The 23,970-nt window shown below is 45.2% G+C and overlaps 1 protein-coding gene across 3 annotated transcripts in view; it reads right to left on the bottom strand.

Moving 5' to 3' along the window:
- LOC135551783 (engulfment and cell motility protein 1) overlaps positions 1-23,970 on the bottom strand; it is a 158,906-nt gene that overhangs the window by 85,182 nt on the left and 49,754 nt on the right. For 2 of the 3 annotated variants that reach the window (XM_064983008.1, XM_064983007.1), the window contains exons 3-14: positions 21,226-21,266; positions 20,901-20,973; positions 20,738-20,788; positions 18,262-18,431; positions 10,933-10,968; positions 8,874-8,973; positions 8,153-8,304; positions 6,090-6,168; positions 3,589-3,630; positions 3,067-3,117; positions 2,541-2,663; positions 1,620-1,748 (exon numbers count right to left, since the gene is read on the bottom strand). In XM_064983008.1, the coding sequence (XP_064839080.1) occupies positions 1,620-1,748; positions 2,541-2,663; positions 3,067-3,117; positions 3,589-3,630; positions 6,090-6,168; positions 8,153-8,304; positions 8,874-8,973; positions 10,933-10,968; positions 18,262-18,431; positions 20,738-20,788; positions 20,901-20,973; positions 21,226-21,266 (1,047 nt within the window). The remainder of the gene's footprint in view (positions 1-1,619; positions 1,749-2,540; positions 2,664-3,066; positions 3,118-3,588; positions 3,631-6,089; positions 6,169-8,152; positions 8,305-8,873; positions 8,974-10,932; positions 10,969-18,261; positions 18,432-20,737; positions 20,789-20,900; positions 20,974-21,225; positions 21,267-23,970) is intronic. The other variant, XM_064983009.1, reaches the window with a different exon arrangement.

The raw sequence follows: 23,970 nt of genomic DNA, 5'->3' as shown, positions 1-23,970 counted from the left end.
GGCGGTGGTCTTGTAAAGCTTTAGAGCCAGAAGGTTTGTGTGTTCCTGAAGAATGTGAGTTTCTGCATAGTTGTGTTATCACATCACAGACACACAGGGTTGGATTCAGCTGCCATGTCATCCCCTTATTTGACAGTGTCCCAAGTCCTCCTCCTACTAGTTTAGGGAAAGAGCTCCACTACTGAGGAACATGTCTTGCCTATGGGTCTGCTGTACTGAGACCAAAACTAATCTAGTTAGTCCAACAGCTGAAGTTTTGGGGATGCAGAGTGTCATGACTGTCCTGTGAGGATCACAATGGGTCAGATAAGCTTGGCAGTGGCTGACAATAACCAGACCCTCTCCCACCCGCAAAGGGAGGGGAGGGAACTGTTTGGGTTTTGACAACTGCACACCCGGTCGTAAATTTAAGAAGGAGAGAACTCTCTCTACCCTTTAGTATCAACCAAATGAATGCCTTTGTCTAGAGAGACTTTTGCCTGCCCAAAATTCTGAACGTCCAAAAAATGAATATTGGAACAATATTTTTAAAAGAAGGACGTGGGGAATGGTCAGTGGGTAGATGTAGAAAACTAATGTCATATTGTTTGTTATTAAAAACTGTATGGACCAAATACTGTAACTTGGAAAGGATACTCCCTGTATCTGTCAAGCTTTCATTCAATATGTTGTGAAGATAAAAATGTGATTTTAGTTTTCTAATAAAATACTTGTTTTTGAGAATACTTTGCACAGTAACTAGCCACGCCCCGAGTGAGGTCAGAAAAGTGTGTCAGTGTGATGGAACCGCCCTTTTCAACCAGAGTGCTTAAAAGGACTGGCTAAGAATGAACATATCAGACCAGAACATTGCCTGGTTGCTGCTGTGCATGTAAAGTGGTCTGAATCCTGAATAATCAACACGAGGTATAGGCTAGAAGCTCACTTCCTAGACAAATCACTGGTACGGCTGATTAGCTGCTAGATATCGAGAAAAGCGAACATACTGCACTGCATACCAGCCCATCCTGCTACGAGTCTCAAATCACTGTATGCTCCTCGTCTCATCCCAGGGGGAACCGTTGACACGGCTGGCTAACCATCATCCTATGAGCGTCATCAAGAGTGAAGGGATGTAAGAAGATCGAAAAGGGGGGATACCCAGGACCCCCTCAAAGGTGCCACTGAAAGGCCAAACCAACATTCTTCAGGAGGGCTAGTTCCGACAGAGAAACGGTGAGCAGCATTCAACACATATATACATTCATGATTTTTTATTCCAAACAAGTGACTGTTCATGTGCAAGGTATATGATTAATGTGAGGACAGTCCTAGAATGTATCCACGATGAATGTAACTTCTCTCTCTCCTCCCCTTCATTCGTTGTGTATAAGCCACCATATTTTGTCAGTCCACTAGGGACCTTTGTCATGTAAGTGTGTGTGCGCGTCTTCTGTGTTATTATTTAGTTAACTAGTAAATAAATGATTAAACCCAGTTGTGTAGCACTGAATAATGAGCAAGGCTGGGGTTTCTGCACATCCGAGAAGGTTACGACCGTTGAGAATGGCATGACAAGATGAAACCTAGTTTCTTGAAGCCCAGTCGCGGTTGTGTGCGTGTGTGTGTGTATAACTTACAATGAAACCTAGTTTCTTGTAGTCACGGGTGTACATGGACTTCCTCTTCTCGATGCTGCCACTGTTGTTCGGCTCACATTCCACGTCGAACGCAATCCTGCGCAGCTCAAAGATGATGTCTCTTTGGGCCTAGGCAGATAGAAGAGGACAAAAACATTAAGACATACACTGAGTATACAAAACATTTCCAAAACTTTCCATGACAGACTGCCCTGATGAAAGCTATGATCCCTTATTGGTGTCACTTGCTAAATCCACTTCAAATCAATGTAGAGGAAGGGGAGGAAACAAGTTAAAGAAGGATTTTTAGCCTGGAGACAATTGAGACATGGATTGTGTATGAGTGCCATTCAGATGGTGAATGAGCAAGACAAAAGACTTAAGTGTGTTTGAACAGAGTATGGTAGTATTGCCAGACGCACCAGTTTGTGTCAAGAATTACAATGCTGCTGGGTTTTTCACACTCAACAATTTTCCATGTGTATTAAGAATAGTCCACCACCCAAAGAACACCCTGTCAACTTGAGACAACTGTGGGAAGTATTGGAGTCAACATGGGCCAGCATCCCTGTGGAACACTTTTGACACCTTGTAGAGGCCATGTCCCGACTCATTGAGGCTAGTCTCAATATGAGGAAGGTGTTCCTAATGTTCGATATACATCAAAATTGGCAAATCATTACATGACATAGGCATTATTCCAAGGTAACTATCCTTACATAGTACTTCCACATTTCACTGATAATTCTCAGGTAGAGAGAGAATGTGCTAATCTCTTATACTCTTGGGAAAACCTATAAAAAGGGTGCTTGGAACAAAAAAATAGATTAATTTGTGGATATTTCACTGGTAAATACTATTTGATAAGGCCTATGTGCCCAACAGCTCTCGAGGGACATTGAGTTGAGAGGCCTATTGTACCTGGTCCTGAGGGTCCATCTTGGTCATCATGCGGTCCTCTAAGAGGTTAAAGGTCAGAACCTGCAGCACGTACAGCTGGTGGGCCATCTCATCATTGATTGGCTTAGGGCTCCGGATCACGTTCTAGAGGAGAGAGGGAGAAGAAGAAAGAGCAAAGGAAATAAATAAACAGGGATATAGAGAGTGAAGAGAGAAAGAGGGAGAGAAAAGAGATTAAAGGAGAGGGGGCGAGGAAAGGGAGAGGGGGGCGAGGAAAGGAAGAGGGGGCGAGGAAAGGGAGAGGGGGCGAGGAAAGGGAGAGGGGGCGAGGAAAGGGAGAGGGGGGCGAGGAAAGGGCGAGGAAAGGGAGAGGGGGGGCGAGGAAAGGGGGGCGAGGAAAGGGGGCGAGGAAAGGGGGGGCGAGGAAAGGGGGGGCGAGGAAAGGGGGGGCGAGGAAAGGGAGAGAACCAGAAGGAGCAGCAGAGAGATGAGAGAGAGACAGAGTGAGAAACAAGTACAGATGGAGGGGATTACTGGAAACACTTACACTTAGTATGATGGAACGCAGCTGCTTCTGGGCTAGAATGTGGGCCATCTCCTACACAGACAGAGAGACAGAGAAACGGACAGAGAGGGAGGGAAAAAAGGGAGAAAGAAAGAGAAAGGAAGATAAAAAGAGAAAAGAAGAGCAAGAAAGAGAGCGAGAGGATAGAGAACAGGATAAGTAAAAAGAGAGAATGACCGAAAGGAAGAGAGAATGGGAGAGAGAGAGAGAGAGAGAGAGAGAGAGAAAGTGAGCACACAGTTACATTATGATGTACATACCCTTACACAGAAAAAAGTTTTCAGGAAGCTCTATATCAGAATAGAAGTGGATTACGTGCCCAAAATATCAATGTTCTTCACTGAGACACCATGAACTTCTCTAGACTATAAAGTGTCTCAGAGTCTACGCTGGATGAGCTAGACTTCACAGCCAGGTGGTGGTTGATATAAGGCCGGGCCATTTTAATGACACACTTCATCTGCTAGAGAGGCTACAGAAGGTCGCTAATCAATGTACACTTACTGTCAGAGGACAATCAAGGATGTTCACACTGCTCTCATCAAACTACCATTACGAGTGCAGCGAGGAAAGAAGAGTCAGAGGCAAAAAAGAAGAGGGTGATTCGAGACAGAAAAGAGGCAGGAAGGTATATGTCAGGTAGTGGTGCAGGCAGCAACTCTTGTAACAAGGCAGACTGTCAGCAAAATTAAAGAGACTTGACACTTAAAAACACTAAGCCAAAACTTTTTGTTCCCATTAACTTGTGGCCAACTGCTGTTTCAGTCTCTCACCCTGCATGTGAGATGATGCTCTAGTCTAACATATGCTGGCCTTCCTCTATGGCTTTACAACACAGACAGGTCATGTATGTAGTAGTCAGTCTAAAACAGGGTCAAACTCATTCCATTCAGAGTGGCTGCAATTTAGTTTTTTCATTTCAATTAAGACCAAGACAACCAGGTGAGGGGAGTTCCTTACTAATTAGAGACCTTAATTGTTTAATCAAGTACAAAGGAGGAGCGAAATCCCGCAGACACCAGCAGCCCTCCGTGGAATGAGTTTGACACTTGGTCTAAAAAAGTAAACTACTGAATTGGTTTACACCTGCAACAATAAACCTCAACTTCCTCAGTAACACTTTATGATCGTATTGATGAATAACCCTTTATAAATGCTTACAAATCTTTAGAAATTATTGTAAATGTTTGCAAATCTTATAAATGATACCTTTTTAAGACTTACCATGCTGATACATGTTTCTAAATGTTAATAAAATGAAATAGTATTTATTAGTGTATGAATCACATTACAAATGCATATTCATTAGTTGTTATATAGTTACCACTTCCTTCAGTAGTCTATAGCTGCAACAAAGACCATTGCTCAATACACGTCAACACTTTTTTGTAGAAAAATATTAAATGACAAAAATGTTAAACTAATGTGAGCATGGATCATTTTTATCTTCCACCTAATGTGCTGCAAAGGAAGGGAGACGAGTGTGTATCAGGCATCTTTAACCCCGTTCCACTCTATTGGGTGGACCCATTTCTGATGACAGCTAGGCTTCGTCTGATTGGCTCAGAGCCCAGTGCGTAATAGGCAAGCCCACGGAGCAGAACGGTGGGTGATGGCATCAGAGCTGAGAGAGATGAGAGAGAGTGTGTGATCCTAGTCCCTTCATTGCACACAACTTTCTACCAGGGCCCATAGGGCAAAAGTAGTGTACTACATAGGGAATAGGGTGCCATTTAGGATAGAGAGGACAGGGGTCCTGCTTGGCTAGGCAGTGTTATGATGCTCATCGATATTCAGGAGAGAGGTACAGGGGGACAGTGATCACCCCATATGAAGACATATTACTGCACCGTTTAAGGCAAGGACGACAGGGGCACACAAGGATACGAACAGACAGGGACACACCACACGTGACACTAGAATGAACAAAAACATGCACACACAAACACAAGACTATAATGTACATACACCCACAGTCTTGTACAACTAACCTTGTGGGGACACACAATTCAGTCCCATTCAAAATCTTATTTTCCCTAACCTTAACCTTAACTTCTAACTCGATTCCTAAACAGAATTATAACCCCAACACCAATTCTAACCGTAACCCTCCTCCTTGCTTCCCGGTGGGAACCACACATGCAGAGGTCATCCGTTCACCTACTCTGCGTCTCACAAAGACATGGCGGTTGGAGCCAAAAATCTCAAATTTGGATTTTCACCCAGTCTGCTCTGAACAGTTGATGTTGAGATGTGTCTGGTTACATTATGCAGAGGTTATGGGAAGCATTTATTATTTTAACTGCATTTATTTGCAGTTAAATCTAATGAACTTATCCTCTTCAGCAGAGGTAACTTCCTTTCCTGTAGCAGTCCTCATGAGAGCCAGTTTCATCATAGCGCTTGATGGTTTTTGTGACTGCACTTGAAGAAACTTTAAAAGTTCTTGATATTTTCCGGATTAACTGAACTTCATGTCATTTCTCTTTGCTTATTTGAGCTGTTCTTGCCATTACATGGACATTATTTTACCAAATAGGTCTATCTTCTGGATATCTCCCCTACCTTGTCACAACACAACTGATTGGCTCAAATGCATTAAGAAGGAAAGAAGTTCCACAAATGAACTTTTAACAAGGAACACCTGTTAATTGAAATGCAATCCAGGTGACTACCTCGTGAAGCTGGTTGAGAGAATGCCAAGAGTGCGCAAAGCTGTCAAGGCAAAGGGTGGCTACTTTGAAGCATCTCAAATATAAAATATATTTTGATTTAACACTTTTTTGGTTACTACATGATTCCATATGTGTTATTTCATAGTGTTGATGTCTTCACTATTATTCTACAATGTGGAAAATAGTCAAACTAAAGAAAAATTCCAGAATGAATAGGTGTGTCCACACTTTTGACTGGTACTGTATGCATGTATGCATGTATGTATATACTGTAAGTATAGATATAGAGATAGATAGATATCTCCATCTATCTGAGTGTGTGTAACCTACCTGTCTCTTGTCTTCCGGGGCCTTGAGGAACAAGGCGTTAATCACAGCGATGGTGTATGTCTGAATGTCCTGATCAGTCCTGTCATTAGATGGATAACACAGAACCATGCTGTTCAGAACCAATCACACACTACAGGTACTGTTGGATGCTTCCCAAATGGCACCCTATTCCCTTCATAGTGCACTACTTTTGCCCAGAGTTCCATGGGCCCTGGTCAAAAGTAGTCCACTATATAGGGAATAGGGTGCCACTTGGGACACATGCATTGTATTTATCTGCCATGTTTCTCAAAAGGGTTACTTTACTTCCTGGTCTTTCTGTTAAAAGGATCCGCCTCCTTTTTTCAATTTTCGCATAAAATGACATACTCAAATCTACCTGCCTGTATTGTATTTCTGTTAAATATTTTGTATCAAGACTGCCCAAATGTGCTTAATTTGTTTATTAATAATTTATCATGTTAAAACTGTTGCACTCTCCTCAAACAATAGCATGGTATTATTTCACTGTAATATCTACTGTAAAATGGACAGTGCAGTCCACTGCAAATATGAGATATGTCTATGTCCTAGAAAATGTTCTTGTCACTTACAACCTCATGCTAACCTACGTTAGCTCAACCGGTCCTGTGGACGGGACACCAATCCCAAAGTAGTTTTAACCTGTTAAATCTATGGGGGCGCCATTTCATTTTTGGATAAAAAGACGTGCCCGTTTTAAGCGCAATATTTTGTCACAAAAAGATGCTCGACTATGCATATAATTGATAGCTTTGGAAAGAAAACACTCTGATGTTTCCAGAACTGCAAAGATATTGTCTGTGAGTGCCCCAGAACAGAAGCTCCAGGCAAAACCAAGATGAAACTTCAACCAGGAAATGAGCAGGATTTTTGAGGCTCTGTTTTTCATTGTCTCCTTATATGGCTGTGAATGCGCAAGGAATGAGCCTGCCCTATTTCCCCAAGGTGTCTGCAGCATTGTGATGTATTTGTAGGCATATCATTGGAAGATTGACCATAGGAGACTACATTTGCCAGGTGTCCGCCCGGTGTCCTGCGTGGAAATTGGTGCGCAAAACTCAGCTGCTGGTATTTTTCCATGGGATTCTGAAGACAAAAGCAGGCTTCCACGAACGTCATATCAATGAAGAGATATGTGAAAAAACACCTTGAGGATTGATTCTAAACAACGTTTGCTATGTTTCGGTCGATATTATGGAGTTAATTTGGAAAAAAGTTTGACGTTTTGGTGACTGAATTCTCGGTTCGTTTCGGTAGCCCAATGTGATGTACAAAATGGAGCGATTTCTCCTACACAAAGAATCTTTCAGGAAAAACTGAACATTTGCTATGTAACTGAGAGTCTCCTCATTGAAAACATCTGAAGTTCTTCAAAGGTAAATGATTTTATTTGATTGGTTTTCTGGTTTTTGTGAAAATGTTGCGTGCTAAATGCTATGCTAAATGCTACGCTAGCTATCAAAACTCTTACACAAATGCTTGATTTGCTATGGTTCAAAAGCATATTTTGAAAATCTGAGATGACAGTGTTGTTAAGAAAAGGCTAAGCTTGAGAGCAGGCATATTTCTTTCATTTCATTTGCGATTTTTAGAAATCGTTAACATTGCGTTATGGTAATGAGCCTGAGGCTGTATTCACGATCCCGAATACGGGATGGGTAAGTTCAAGAATTAAGAGTACTTCCCAATCATGGACACTTGAGAGTTTAAGTTAATTAAATCAATAGAGATAACATGGATGAAACAGTTACCACACTACTAGTCTTGGACCAAGGGCCGTTTGTATCAAGCATCTAAGAGTAGGAGTGCTGATCTAGGATCAGTCTCGCCTTTTAAATCATGAGGTAAACGGTTATATGGACATGTGGGGACCTGATACTAGTTCAGCACTCCTACTCTGAGACACTGGATAAGGCCACAAATGTATTTAGTAAAATCTTGCTATAGGTTAGTGTTTTACGGTAATCTGATCCTAGATCTGCAGTTAGGGACAACGTATATCTGTGGTACATAACATAGATGACAGTGCGGCTCTCACTCACCCCTGCAGATGGGGTATAAGCTGTCCGATTGTGATCTCTTGCGCCACCTTCTGGTAGAGGTCCTGACTGTTGAGCACCATGGACTCCAGGATGGCCAGAGACCGCTGCAGCACAGCCGTGTCCATGGCTGACTTGTTCACGTAACCTGCAATCTGCAACAGATAGGAGGGGAGGTTTAACTGAATTCAAGACAGACAGCCTGAATAAAACCATGGGTATCATTATGCAGAGGTTATGGGAGCTCTACCTAAGACCTAGACAGCCTGAATAAAACCATGGGTATCATTATGCAGAGGTTATGGGAGCTCTACCTAAGACCTAGACAGCCTGAATAAAACCATGGGTATCATTATGCAGAGGTTATGGGAGCTCTACCTAAGACCTAGACAGCCTGAATAAAACCATAGGTATCATTATGCAGAGGTTATGGGAGCTCTACCTAAGAACTAGACAGCCTGAATAAAACCATAGGTATCATTATGCAGAGGTTATGGGAGCTCTACCTAAGACCTAGACAGCCTGAATAAAACCATAGGTATCATTATGCAGAGGTTATGGGAGCTCTACCTAAGACCTAGACAGCCTGAATAAAACCATAGGTATCATTATGCAGAGGTTATGGGAGCTCTTGGACAGTTTGTTTTTTAACATGTCCATGAAAACTGTCCAAACAGTTAAACCAGTTTACAATGTTATAAACAGTTTGTGAGCAGACGGGCACCTTCTTGATGAAGGCAACAGAGAAGGTATCCCAGGAGACGATGCCGTGGTCCATGAGCTCCACGAACGCCGTCAGTGTGAACGACAATAAGTCGCCAAAACTGGAACACAACAACAACAGCCAATAGAAACAGCTCTGCCACTGACACCGACACACACGTACAGCGGCATGGCGCAAAGCAGCCAAAAGCCTTGGTCTCAGGGAGAGGAGAGAGGAGGGGAAATGAGAGAGAAGCCACAGCCAGGTATGCTGAAGGCACAGAAAGGTGAGGAGCTGGACTGCGGTCCCTGATGGGGCAGACAGATGACTCAGTCCTTCAGGAACAACAGGAGGCGCCAGAGAGCCAGTAAAAACCAGAAAGCACAAGGCAGCAGAGCCACGGAACACTCATTCATTAATCATTCTCATGCAATTACATTGATGTTAGTAGAGACGAGTCAACATCACAGTAGGGCCGAGCGAGGCTACTTCCTGGAAGATAATTATCCAATGGTCTGAATACAACGTGTTTCAATCTATTATGTTCAATCCCTCTGATAGAAGTTCACAGGAATATGATCCACCTACAGAAATCTCACAGAAATATTCAAATGACAGGAAGACTATGTCAAATAAATGCTGTTTTTTTTTTTTTTTTACATTTTCTGAATTACGTAACTGTGATTACAGTCATATCATAAACCTGAAATATAACTCAGTGACCTTCATCTCTTGATAAGATGTGGGAAATATTGTAAATACTGCTCCCTGCAGTCCGATTTTATTAGTGCTTCGTAATTTAATAAAGTTGGCCAATAGTCTCCAATGCATGACTTGAAAGTAATCTTCAAAGTTTAAAGAAAACTAAACATGTCATATGTACAAACACATTTTATCAACACATACAATTAGATTTGGTTTTACTTAGGCATAAAAAATCTACTGAAATATGTAAAACCCTGTCTAACAAATATTTGGTTAATAAGACACTGGCAGAACCAGGCGCCTCACAGGCTTGGCAACAGAGGGACAACCAATTAACACATTGGGTTAATAACAGAACAGACAACATCACGGCTCACATCTCAGACACACCCATTAGTAATAATTCATTAGTAGTACCCAGTCCACAGTTAGACTGGGGTGAGTAAGCATTTTCACATGACAGTGGGCATGACGTGATGTGTGAAGTCATCATGTTAATATAATACATGGTTCTTCTAAAATGACAATTCTCGAACACCATAGACCTGATCACTCTAAAGAAGTTAAAGATGCCAGAATGACATGCTGACGAGACTTCAGAGTGTTGCCTAACAGAATGACGTCTCAACAGGGTGAGTATGTATGGCGTTGAGGACGGTGAACGCCAGAATATTAATGAATGACCACCCTCCACCACCCAACATTAAAAGTTCCCAACACGTGGGGGTGTATTAATTAGTGCAAAACGTAGCAAAAAAATAATCATAAAAAAATTGCAATTAAAACTAGTGTTTTTAAAATTGGACAAGTTCAGGTCGGTACCTCCCTGTTTCAGCCCGTTTAGTTTCTGTTGGGTCACTAGTGAACACACCCCTGAACACCATTGTTAGAGGTTTAGGAGGAGCACCAAGAATCCAAGAAGAAGAATCGCTGAATTTGGACTGTGGGTTTCTTTATGGATCGTCGTCATGGTGCTCTTAAAAAACAACATCCCACGTGAAACAAGAGACTGTAGCTTCAGTTCCCTTTCAACCTCAAATTGCCAAAAAGCACAATAAGAGAAGAAAGATGTTTCAGTTACATAGAACACAGAAAATGCGTTCCAAATGGCACACTATTCACTAAAAATAGTGCAGTATATCAGGAACAAGGTGCCATTTGGAACATAGCCAGAGAAAAACAAAAGAAACAAGTTTGATTTGAAGATGAAAGCCAGCGACGGTGACGGCAGCCATGTTGTTTCCCATTCGTTTAATAGAAACACCAGGGCCTGAGTTTTAATCATGCAGACTCAGTTGCCGGGTAGATTAGAGGGAAGAGTACAAAGCCAGTCAGGGTATCTGACTGGGGAGGGGAAGGGAAAGGGAGGGCTTACCATGGCTTCATTATCTTCTGTAGTTTCTGATAGCGCCTGCAAAGATTTAAGAAACTTTTGTGTCAGTGGAGAACACAATGACCAGTTAAACACATTGCCCAGGTGTGTGTGTGTGTGCGTGCGCGTGTGTGTGTGTTAGACAATAGAACATATTGCCCAGGTGGGTGTGATCTGTAGTTATTTTATGATAAGATCAGATCCAGGGGGTGTAACTTATGTATCAAGCATCTCAGAGTAGGAGGGCTGATTTCTGATCAGTTTAGACTTTTAGATCACAACGAATAAGGTCACTTGGACAAATAAGACCTGATCCTACAGTACCCGTCAAAAGTTTGGACACACCTACTCATTCAAGGGTTTTTCTTAAATGTGTACTATTTTCTACATTGTATAATAATAGTGAAGACATCAAAACTATGAAATAACACATGGAATCATGTAGTAACCAAAAAAAAGTGTTAAACAAATCAAAATATATTTTATATTTGAGATTCTTCAAAGTTGCCACCCTTTGCCTTGATGCCAGCTTTGCACCCTCTTGGCATTCTCTCAACCAGCTTCATGAGGTAGTCACCTGGAATGCATTTCAATTAACAGGTGTGCCTTGTTAAAAGTTCATTTGTGGAACTTCTTTCCTTCTTTTGACTGGTACTGTATATCAGCAGTCACACTGAGTTGCTCCATACATACAGAGGACAGACAGAGGCTGGATCAGCGCTTGGTTCAGAGCCTGGATCAGCGCTTGGTTCAGAGCCTGGTTCAGAGCCTGGTTCAGAGGCTAACAAAAGGACAGGATGAACATGGACAGGACTTGAACAGAGCTTCACAGAGACAACTGAAATGTAGATCCCAAAACAAGGCTGACCTGCTACAGTAATGTGATACAATACATGGGACAACACAATCCACTTGGTCAAACAGAACAACACGGACACCAGGGATGACTAGATGCTCTGATTAACACAGGGGAATGGGAAAGGTACGAAGATGACAGAAGTGGAAGAGGATATTTGACCAAATAAACACAAATCAGATCAAAACACAATTGGTTAGGAGCCAATTGATGACAGACTGAACACAAAGCATGGAAAGCAGAAGTACTGTTTGGGAAGCAACTGGACCCTTCACCAGCCAGACAGACAGACAGAGTTACACTACATGCTTTGCTTGATTGGATGACAGAGACAATAATGGCCAACATTTCATTTAACAACAAGATTTAACAAGACGGAAATCTATTTTGAGACAAACTTGGATCATGCGGACTCACTAATTCACTAAAGTAACATCATTCCCCAGGGATCCTAAATGTTTGGCTGTTGACTTTACAAGCACTGTACATTCTCAGCAGTTCTGGAACCTGTATGTTATGTTACCAGACCAATAGGGGGCGCAAAACTTCTTCAATTGACTGATACAGCAGCCCACATTAAAACAGCATGAAGTCATGCCCCAGACTGGGATATTAGAAAGTACTGCTCCCTAGTGTCTCTTTGTCCTAAGCCTGTGAATGATCATCTTACGCTAGCTGGTTGTCAGGAATGTCAATGGGGATTGTAGAGTTATAAACACAGACACACACACGCCTGCACTTTCAAACTCTGGGGATAACAACTGTTGACTCATGAGTAATCTACATAAAAACAGATTTAAAGAAATACGCCTGAGGGGGCAGTATGCATCGTGGGAGAATTATGTGGGCAGCACTGCTTATCGGAGGACAGGGGGGGAGGGAAAATGATTAACAGGGAATGAATATGCATTGATAACATGTAAATACAGATCATTTGGGACACACATACTGAATGTAACTAGAGTGGGCCTTTGCCTCGCTGTACAAGAATGCAGGATACTCTACTAGTTCCCATTGTAGAGGACAGTTACACTACCAGAATGGAAGGTACTAGTTCCCATTGTAGAGGACAGTGACACTACCAGAATGGAAGGTACTAGTTCCCATTGTAGAGGACAGATACACTACCAGAATGGAAGGTACTAGTTCCCATTGTAGAGGACAGTTACACTACCAGAATGGAAGGTACTAGTTCCCATTGTAGAGGACAGTAACACTACCAGAATGGAAGGTACTAGTTCACAATGTAGAGGACAGATCCACTACCAGAATGGAAGGTACTAGTTCACATTGTAGAGGACAGATACACTACCAGAATGGAAGGTACTAGTTCACATTGTAGAGGACAGATACACTACCAGAATGGAAGGTACTAGTTCCCATTGTAGAGGACAGTGACACTACCAGAATGGAAGGTACTAGTTCCCATTGTAGAGGACAGATACACTACCAGAATGGAAGGTACTAGTTCCCATTGTAGAGGACAGTGACACTACCAGAATGGAAGGTACTAGTTCCCATTGTAGAGGACAGATACACTACCAGAATGGAAGGTACTAGTTCCCATTGTAGAGGACATATACACTACCAGAGGACAGATACACTACCAGAATGGAAGGTACTAGTTCCCATTGTAGAGGACAGTTACACTACCAGAATGGAAGGTACTAGTTCCCATTGTAGAGGACAGATACACTACCAGAATGGAAGGTACTAGTTCACAATGTAGAGGACAGTTACACTACCAGAATGGAAGGTACTAGTTCACATTGTAGAGGACAGATACACTACCAGTAATTCCAAGAGGCAGAGAGACTCTTTGTGGTATATCAGGGCTGACCTTGCATGGTGCAGCCCTTTGCATGCGAGCAGCTAACTAGGAAGTCTCTCTGGGCTGGGGCGGCATAATGAGGATGGCATGTAGCAGAACAGTGTGTGTGTGTCACTATTTGGCCCAGTGTGTGTGTGTGTGTGTGTCAGACCGCTGAGGCCCTGTAAATCATGTGTCCAGAGTCCTCAGGCTTGCCATCCATGAGAGGCTCCTGGGAATGACAAGCATTCGTTTGGATTCAGGGCCGTTCAGTACAGTAGAGTGGAAACAGATCTGGGGGACTGGAGACATCTGACTGTGTGTCATTGAATGGGGGGTGTAAGTCTGTGAGAAAGAGATGGTGTGTGTGTAGGTGTGCACATGCAAATATGTGCATCTTGTGAGTCTCCAATGTGCGTTTTGACTCCGTAATATCCCTCTCTCTCCTTCTCTCTCCCTCGCTCTCCCTCCCTCCATCATCAAGGACAACAACCACCCGAGCAACTGCCTGTTCACACCGCTATCATCCAGAAGGCGAGGTCAGTACAGGTGCATCAAAGCTCAAGGCCATCAGACTGTTAAACAGCCACCACTAACATTGAGTGGCTGCTGCCAACATACTAACTCAACTCCAGCCACTTTAATAATGGGAATGGATGGAAATTGATGGAAAAAATGTATCACTAGCCACTTTAAACAATGCCACTTAATATAATGTTAACATACCCTACATTATTCATCTCATATGTAAATACTGTACTCTATATACTGTACTGCATCTTACCATCTTTATGTAATACATGTATCACTAGCTACATTAAACTATGCCACTTTATGTTTATATACCCTACATTACTCATCTCAAATGTATATACTGTACTATATATCATCTACTGCATCTTTATGTAATACATGTATCACTAGCCACATTAAACTATGCCACTTTATGTTTATATACCCTACGTTACTCATCTCATATGTATATACTGTACTCGATACCATCTATTGCATCTTGCCTATTCCGTTCTGTACCATCACTCATTCATATATCTTTATGTACATATTCTTTATCCCTTCACACTTGTGTGTATAAGGTAGTAGTTGTGAAATTGTTAGGTTAGATTACTCGTTGGTTATTACTGCACTGTCGGAACTAGAAGCACAAGCATTTCGCTACACTCGCATTAACATCTGCTAACCATGTGCATGTGACAAATCAAATTTGATTTGAAGCCTCTCTCTCTCTCACACTCAACCAACTCTCTCCCTCTCCCTGCCTCAACCCTCTCCCTGCCTGCCTCACAACCCTCTCCCTGCCTGCCTCACAACCCTCTCCCTCTCAACCCTCTCCCTGTCCCTGCCTCTCCAACCCTCTCCCTCTCAACCCTCTCCCTGTCCCTGCCTCTCCAACCCTCTCCCTCTCAACCCTCTCCCTGTCCCTGCCTCTCCAACCCTCTCCCTCTCAACCCTCTCCCTCACAACCCTCTCCATCCCCCTGCCTCAAAACCCTCTCCATCCCCTTGCCTCGCAACCCTCTCCATCCCCCTGCCTCGCAACCCTCTCCATCCCCCTGCATCGCAACCCTCTCCATCCCCCTGCATCGCAACCCTCTCCATCCCCCTGCCTCGCAACCCTCTCCATCCCCCTGCCTCGCAACCCTCTCCATCCCCTTGCCTCGCAACCCTCTCCATCCCCTTGCCTCTCAACCCTCTCCATCCCCTTGCCTCTCAACCCTCTCCATCCCCTTGCCTCTCAACCAACTCTCTCTCCCCTTGCCTCTCAACCAACTCTCTCTCCCCTTGCCTCTCAACCAACTCTCTCTCCCCTTGCCTCTCAACCCTCTCCATCCCCTTGCCTCTCAACCAACTCTCTCTCCCCTTGCCGCTCAACCAACTCTCTCTCCCTTGCCTCTCAACCAACTCTCTCTCCCTTGCCTCTCAACCAACTGCCTCTCTCCTTGCCTCTCAACCAACTGCCTCTCTCCGCCTCCCTGCCTCTCTCCGCCTCCCTGCCCCTTAACCGTCTCCCTCCCTACCTCAACCTTCTCCCTCCCTGCCGCTCAACCATCTCCCTCTCTACCCTCCCTCTCCCTACCTTTCAACCCTCCCTCTCTCTCCTCGCCTCTCAATCATCTCTCTCGCTCTCTCCTCGCCTCTCAATCATCTCTCGCTCTCTCCTCGCCTCTCAACCCTCCCTCTCGCCCAACTCTCTCGCTCTCTCCTTGCCTCTCAACCACCTCCCTGCGCCTCCATGCCTCAACCATCTCCTTCTCCCTGCCTCTCAACCAACTCCCTCTCCCTGCCTCTCAACCAACTCCCTCTCCCTGCCTCTCAACCAACTCCCTCTCCCTGCCTCTCAACCAACTCCCTCTCCCTGCCTCTCAACCAACTCCCTCTCCCTGCCTCTCAACCAACTCCCTCTCCCTGCCTCTCAACCAACTCCCTCTCCCTGCCTCTCAACCAACTCCCTCTCCCTGCCTCTCAACCAACTCCCTCTCCCTGCCTCTCAACCAACTCCCTCTCTCCACCTCCCTGCACCTCCCTCTCCCTGCCCCTCAACCATCTCCTTCTCTTCCTCTCCCTGCCTCTCAACAAACCCTCTCTCAACACCCTCTCTCAACCCCATCTCTCTCCTCCTTCCTCTCAACCCTCTCTCTCTCTCCTCCTTCCTCTCAACCCTCTCTCTCTCTCCTCCTTCCTCTCAACCCTCTCTCTAATCCTCCTTCCTCTCAACCCTCTCTCTAATCCTCCTTCCTCTCAACCCTCTCTCTAATCCTCCTTCCTCTCAACCCTCTCTCTCTCCCCTTGCCTCTCAACCCTCTCTCTCTCTCCTCCTTGCCTCTCAACCCTCTCTCTCTCCTCCTTGCCTCTCAACCCTCTCTCTCTCTCCTCCTTGCCTCTCAACCCTCTCTCTCTCCCCTTGCCTCTCAACCCTCTCTCTCTCCCCTTGCCTCTCAACCCTCTCTCTCAACCCTCTCTCTCTCTCCCCGCCTGCCTGCCTCTCTCCCCGCCTGCCTGCCTCTCAACCCGCCTGCCTGCCTCTCAACCCGCCTGCCTGCCTCTCAACCCGCCTGCCTGCCTCTCAACCCGCCTGCCTGCCTCTCAACCCGCCTGCCTGCCTCTCAACCCGCCTGCCTGCCTCTCTCCGCCTGCCTGCCTCTCTCCGCCTGCCTGCCTCTCCCCGCCTGCCTGCCTCTCCCCGCCTGCCTGCCTCTCCCCGCCTGCCTGCCTCTCCATGCTCCTCAACCATCTCCTTCTCTCTCCCTGCCTCTCAACCCCCCCCTCTCCCTGCCTCTCAACCCCCCCCTCTCTCAACCCTCTCTCGCCTCCTTCCTCTCAACCCTCTCTCTCTTTGCCTCTCAACCCTCTCTCTCTTTGCCTCTCAACCCCCTCTCTCTCTTTGCCTCTCAACCCCCTCTCTCTCTTTGCCTCTCAACCCCCTCTCTCTCTTTGCCTCTCAACCCCCTCTCTCTCTTTGCCTCTCAACCCCCTCTCTCTCTTTGCCTCTCAACCCTCTTTCTCCTCCCCATGGGGTTCCAGTCAACATCACGGCTGAGAAACTCCACCTCAGCAAAACGCCACTGCCTGCCCTCGCCATAACCTTCAGCTGAGACAGCGTTTACTTCCCGAATGGCACCCTAGTCCCTTCATAGTGCACTACTTTGCCCTGAGCCGTAGTAGAGCACTGAGGAATAGTTTGCCATTTGAGACATAGCCAACTTACCAGGCCCAAAGCCCAGCGAGACAGACCACGCTTTATTTAGAGAACCCTGCTTGGGGATGGGGTGGGGCCGCCAGGGGTTTGGTTGGGATGAGGTGGAATGGAGTGTGGAAGGGTATAATTGTCAAAAAAAATAAAAAATAAATGTTGATTCTCATTGACTGTACTTATAGAATTACTTAATAAAACAATTGTTCACAAAAAAAAGAGAACACTGCTGGGTCAGGACCGGCTCTGTCTAGATGATTTGGAGCTTGTCGGTTGTTGTAAGTAGGAGTGTCTGAAAGTGTAAAGCTCAGAGAAACATTGCAGCTGTTCCTCAGTCCAAGTGCCTTGTCTAAAGCTGTGTGCAGCTGTCAGAGAAAGCAGGGCTGGCACTTTGACAGCATCAGCATCACATGACACGTGTACACAAGATTCTTTATCAGTTAGTCACCGGGGTCAAATATTTTACCATGAGGATACTCTGAATTCAGGTGCTGCACTAGGGTCAGTTTTTGCCCCTACCCTCTCAGGATAGACAGTGCACCTGCAAGGGCTTCAGTTCCCCAAAACCTGATCTGAGACCTGCTGACTGAACACACCAAGGGTTGTCTGTAGTACTGTGTACCACACTGGGGCTGACCCTGGTACAGACCACGTCACCCTGTGGTACTAAATCCTCCACAGAGAACCTCAGAGCCCATCCACTCCATAGACTCTACATTAGTTGGCAGATAGGAGATGATAATATGTGACTCAGTGGCTTTTACTGGGGGCAAGTCAGCTAACTGTAATTTACAGGAGAGTATACTAGAGTAAGAGTTGATCAGAGAAGAGAAGTAAGAGTTGATCAGAGGGGAGAAGTAAGAGTTGATCAGAGGGGAGAAGTAAGAGTTGATCAGAGGGGAGAAGTAAGAGTTGGAGAAAGGAGGAGAGAAGGGAGGAGAGAGAAGAAAGTTCGTACTCTGTGCCGCTCTCCACCATCTGTGTGAGCAGTGAGATGCCGTCCAGGTTGATGAACTCTTGGGCGAAGGTGACGTCTCTGGAAGAGTTGGCCAGGTCCTTTAGGGCCTCTAGCTTGGCATCCATACTGGATGACTGGATCCTCTCGTGGAGCTGGCCCGCCATCTGAGACTGGAGAGGAGGGGAGACAGCCAGGGAGAGGACAGAGACAGGGTTAAACACAACATATACACATGTTGAGCAGTCGTCTGAGACTGGAGAGGAGGGGAGACAGCCAGGGAGAGGACAGAGACAGGGTTAAACACTGAACATATACACATGTTGAGCAGTCATGTGAGACTGGAGAGGAGACAGCCAGGGAGTTAAACACTGAACATATACACATGTTGAGCAGTCATGTGAGACTGGAGAGGAGGGGAGACAGCCGGGGAGAGGACAGAGACAGGGTTAAACACTGAACATATACACATGTTGAGCAGTCATCTGAGACTGGAGGGGAGGGGAGACAGCCAGGGAGAGGACAGAGACAGGGTTAAACACTGAACATATACACATGTTGAGCAGTCATCTGAGACTGGAGAGGAGAGGCCGGGGAGAGGACAGCCACAACATATACACATGTTGAGCAGTCATCTGAGACTGGAGAGGAGGGGAGACAGAGAGAGGACAGGGGGTTAAACACTGAACATATACACATGTTGAGCAGTCGACTGAGACTGGAGAGGAGAGACTGGAGACAGCCAGGGAGAGGACAGAGACAGGGTTAAACACTGAACATATACACATGTTGAGCAGTCATCTGAGACTGGAGAGGAGGGGAGACAGCCAGGGAGAGGACAGGACAGAAACACTGAACATATACACATGTTGAGCAGTCACAGACTGACAGGGTTAAACACTGAACATATACACATGTTGAGCAGTCGACTGAGACTGGAGAGGAGAGGAGACAGCCGGGGAGAGGACAGAGACAGGGTTAAACACAACATATACACATGTTGAGCAGTCATCTGAGACTGGAGAGGAGAGGAGACAGCCGGGGAGAGGACAGAGACAGGGTTAAACACTGAACATATACACATGTTGAGCAGTCGACTGAGACTGGAGAGGAGAGGAGACAGCCGGGGAGAGGACAGAGACAGGGTTAAACACAACATATACACATGTTGAGCAGTCATCTGAGACTGGAGAGGAGGGGAGACAGCCGGGGGAGAGGACAGAGGGGTTAAACACAACATATACACATGTTGAGCAGTCATCTGAGACTGGAGAGGAGAGGAGACAGCCAGGGAGAGGACAGAGACAGGGTTAAACACTGAACATATACACATGTTGAGCAGTCAACTGAGACTGGAGAGGAGAGGAGACAGCCGGGGAGACAGAGACAGGGTTAAACACTGAACATATACACATGTTGAGCAGTCATCTGAGACTGGAGAGGAGGGGAGACAGCCGGGGAGAGGACAGGGGGTTAAACACAACATATACACATGTTGAGCAGTCATCTGAGACTGGAGAGGAGAGGAGACAGCCAGGGAGAGGACAGAGACAGGGTTAAACACAACATATACACATGTTGAGCAGTCGACTGAGACTGGAGAGGAGACAGCCAGGGAGAGGACAGAGACAGGGTTAAACACTGAACATATACACATGTTGAGCAGTCGACTGAGACTGGAGTTAAAAGGAGAGAGAACAGTGTAGGCCTGGCAAGGGGGAAGAGGGAGAGAGTTATGCAGTCAACATACACAGTACACAGAACCAGCGGAGTTGGTGACCTAACTGGCTTGAAGTGCTGGTAAAGACTGGTGTCGTTTCTCCCATAACGGATGGAGCTGATAGTACAACGTGTGTAAACGAAGTCAGGGCTTCCCTTTTGGCAGCCCTGGCTTCAGCACAGACTGTTATTGGCTTCAAGGGATAAGCCAGGCCACAACAAGTATGCAGAGAAGCTGAAAAAAGTGCTATCTATCTAACCCTCTGCATGGGCCTGTCTGGAGAGAATTTCACCTCAACAGCAGACACCAGGCTCTGGTAGAATAACCTCTCAGCCTCTATCTATCTGAGGGATTAGAAGAACAAGGCAGGAGAAGTGGACAGGAGAGACTAAGATGTCATGGTAGGGATGGCAGACACTCTGTCACAATACAGTTTCTAACACAATCATCATGTTACAAACAGGAAGGAATGATGGCCTAATGGATGTGTGAGTTGAATAAGTAGTACATCACTCAACTTAACCCGAAACTGTGTCTTTCCACTTAACCCTGAAGTTCTCCTATACTCTGAAAGGTTTCAGTTAACTTTACTATGGAATTTGATGTTCAACTTCCCTTTTAAAATGGAGAAAAAGGTACATATATCAAAAGGAGATGTAGCTTTTTAACATTAAACTATTGCAGCTCCATGAAGAAAGACTCCCTTCCTCTTTCCGTATGTTTGAGGAGAAACTAAATGACACATAAACCCAAACTTACAGGAGAGGTCGTCAGTCGCAGTATAGAACCATTCTTTATGTCATTGCGATTCTGCGAAGACAGGAGACGGACAACTTAGAGGTGATTTATAACATTAAATACTGAGGTGGATTATTATGGTTTAGTACAATATGACAAAGCTAACAAGAAAGTTGAAGCCAACCTTTTCTGTGATGTAGAAATTAGTGGAATCAGCATTTTGCAGAGCAAAGTTTTCGTGGTTCCCCAAAGACCATCTGAAGAAGAAAATGTAAAACTTTAAAACGCATTTGAGCTTTGAATTGGAAGAACAATGCATCTCTCAATGGCAGTTAAAAACACTCAGAAGGATTTTTATTTAAATACATTACATAAACACAACTACACAGCATTATCAGAGATGCATTGTTGTCAGAGATGCATTGTTGTCAGAGATGCAGTGTTGTCAGAGATGCAGTGTTGTCAGAGGTGCAGTGTTGTCAGAGAGAGAGAGAGACATATTTCCTTACCCTTCGCACACTTCTTTGATAATGGCTGAGAGGGGCTTTTTCTGAGAAAAGAAGAATGAGAAAGTATAGTTCATCCTCTTTAGAAAACATGATATCCTTTAAGTTCAGCTACTTCAATGGAAGTGGGGGAACAATGACTTTATATTATATGAGATTAATTCAAATAGCACCACAGAGCATTCCCAGATCTGTTTGTGCCATCTTGCCAACACATATGGTCATTGTCACGCCAGTTGGCAAGATGGCACAAACAGATCTGGGACCAGTCTACGTTTCTAACATCATGCAGGGCGGAGTGGTACAGTGGTCAGTGGTCGAGGAGCTGGACAGCATGGTCCAAACCCCATGTCAAAACAGGTCTAGGTCCCAAATGGCTCCCTATTCCCTACATAGTGCACTACTTTTGACCAGGGTGTTCTGCTGTTGAATCAACAACCATCTGCACAACATTATAGTTCCATAGTTCCATTTCAATGTTACCGTGTATAACTATGAAGTCCTCTCCAGACAGAAGGGACAAAGGGAGGGGGTGTGTTTTTGGAAGAGTTGTGTGTTTTAGTGACAGCCAGTCTTTTATTTATTCATTTCACCTTTATTTAACCAGATAGGCCAGTTGAGAACAAGTTCTCATTTACAACAGCGACCTGGCCAAGATACAGCGTAGCAGTGCGACACAAACACAGAGTTACACATGGAATAAACTAAATGTACAGTCAATAACACAATAGAAAAGTCTACATACAGTGTGTGCAAATGAGGGTAAGATTAAGGAGTTAAGGCAATAAATAGGCCACAGCGGCGAAATAATTACAATTTAGAAATTAAACACAGGAGTGATAGATGTGCAGAAGATTAATGTGCAACTAGAGATACTGGGGTGCAAAGGAGAAAAACAATAACAATAAATAACAGTATGGGGATGAGGTAGTTGGGTGGGCTATTGACAGACGGGCTATGTACAGGTGCAATGATCTGGAAGCTACTCTGACAGCTCACTAAAGTTAGTGCGGGAGAATACGAGTCTCCAGCTTCAGTGATTTTTGCGATTCGTTTCCAGTCGATTTTTTGCAATTCGTTCCAGTCGATTTTTTGCAATTCGTTCCATACTAAAGTATTAATTTTAGTGTAAACACACGCACAAAACCTTAGCAGCAAAAAGTGGGCGACGTCCATTAGCACCCCAACCCCAGATCTCTTCTCCCCCATCCCCCTCTACCCTTACCCCCTGGTCAGAGGCTTACTCCCTCCCAGCTGCTCCAGACCCTCTGAGCTACACTAGCTAGCTTTATCTCATTAGCATGTTCAGTACTTAGATCAATTCTCTGACGCTAAACAAGCAAATGTTTGGGTAGCAGCCCGGGAGGCACAGCAGCAGAGTTCTGGAGAGAAATAAACTGTGGTGCTGTACGATGGAGTGACGCAGAAGTTCTCTCTGAAGAGGCCCTTTAGATTTATGCAGAGCTAGTCTCAATGGGTTCCAGAGCATTGAGCAGAGCTGGTTTAACACAGTAAGAGTGACTCAGTCTCCAATGGAAGCAGGCAGGCATATGCTGCTAAAGTACAGAGGAGAGGAGATATGGAGAGATGGAGGGAGGAGAGTAGAGAGAGGGATGAAAGGGAGGAGAGAGGGATGAGAGATAGAGGGAGGGAGGAGAGTGTAGAGGGATGAGAGGGAGGGAGGAAGGAGAGATGGAGGAGAGGGAGGGAGGGGGGAGTAGAGAGGGAGGGAGGGGAGTAGAGAGGGAGGGAGGAGAGAAGAGATTGAGGGATGAGAGGGAGGGAGGAGAGATAGAGGGAGGGAGGAGAGGAGGAGGAGAGATAGAGGGATGAGAGGGAGGGAGGAGAGGAGGAGGAGAGCAGAGATAGAGGGATGAGAGGGAGGGAGGAGAGGAGAGAGATGGAGGAAAAGAGGGAAGAGGGAAGGGAGAAGAGAGGAGAGGGGAGGAGAGGAGAGAAGAGAGAGGAAAAGAGAGGGAAGGGAGAAGAGAGAGAGAGGAGAAGAGAGGGAGTAAAGGGGATACCGAGTCAGTTGTACAACAATGTATTCAACTGAAACGTGTCTTCCGCATTTAACCAACCCCTCTGAATTTAAACCAACCCCTCTGAATTTAAACCAACCCCTCTGAATTTAAACCAACCCCTCTGAATTTAAACCAACCCCTCTGAATTTAAACCAACCCCTCTGAATTTAAACCAACCCCTCTGAATTTAAACCAACCCCTCTGAATTTAAACCAACCCCTCTGAATTTAAACCAACCCCTCTGAATTTAAACCAACCCCTCTGAATTTAAACCAACCCCTCTGAATTTAAACCAACCCCTCTGAATTTAAACCAACCCCTCTGAATTTAAACCAACCCCTCTGAATTTAAACCAACCCCTCTGAATTTAAACCAACCCCTCTGAATTTAAACCAACCCCTCTGAATTTAAACCAACCCCTCTGAATTTAAACCAACCCCTCTGAATTTAAACCAACCCAGCCTTAAATCGACATCCACGTCATCTGCACCTGGGGAACAGTGGGTTAACTGACTTGATCAGGGGCAGAAAGACAGATTTTTACCTGGTCAGCTCGGGAGAGACACGGGGAGGTGAGATAGATGGAGAGAGGGAGATATGGAGAGAGGGAGGAGAGATAGAGGGAGGAGAGATATAGGGAGGAGAACACCTCTCTCCTGTACTCTATATCATCTACTGCATCCTTATGTAATACATGTATCACTAGCCACTTTAACTATGCCAC

This window comes from Oncorhynchus masou, chromosome 13 (genome assembly GCF_036934945.1).
Source record: "Oncorhynchus masou masou isolate Uvic2021 chromosome 13, UVic_Omas_1.1, whole genome shotgun sequence".
NCBI classification, from domain to species: Eukaryota; Metazoa; Chordata; class Actinopteri; order Salmoniformes; family Salmonidae; genus Oncorhynchus; species Oncorhynchus masou.
Note: the sequence above shows the minus strand (reverse complement) of the source record. Positions and strands in the feature narration are given on the sequence as shown.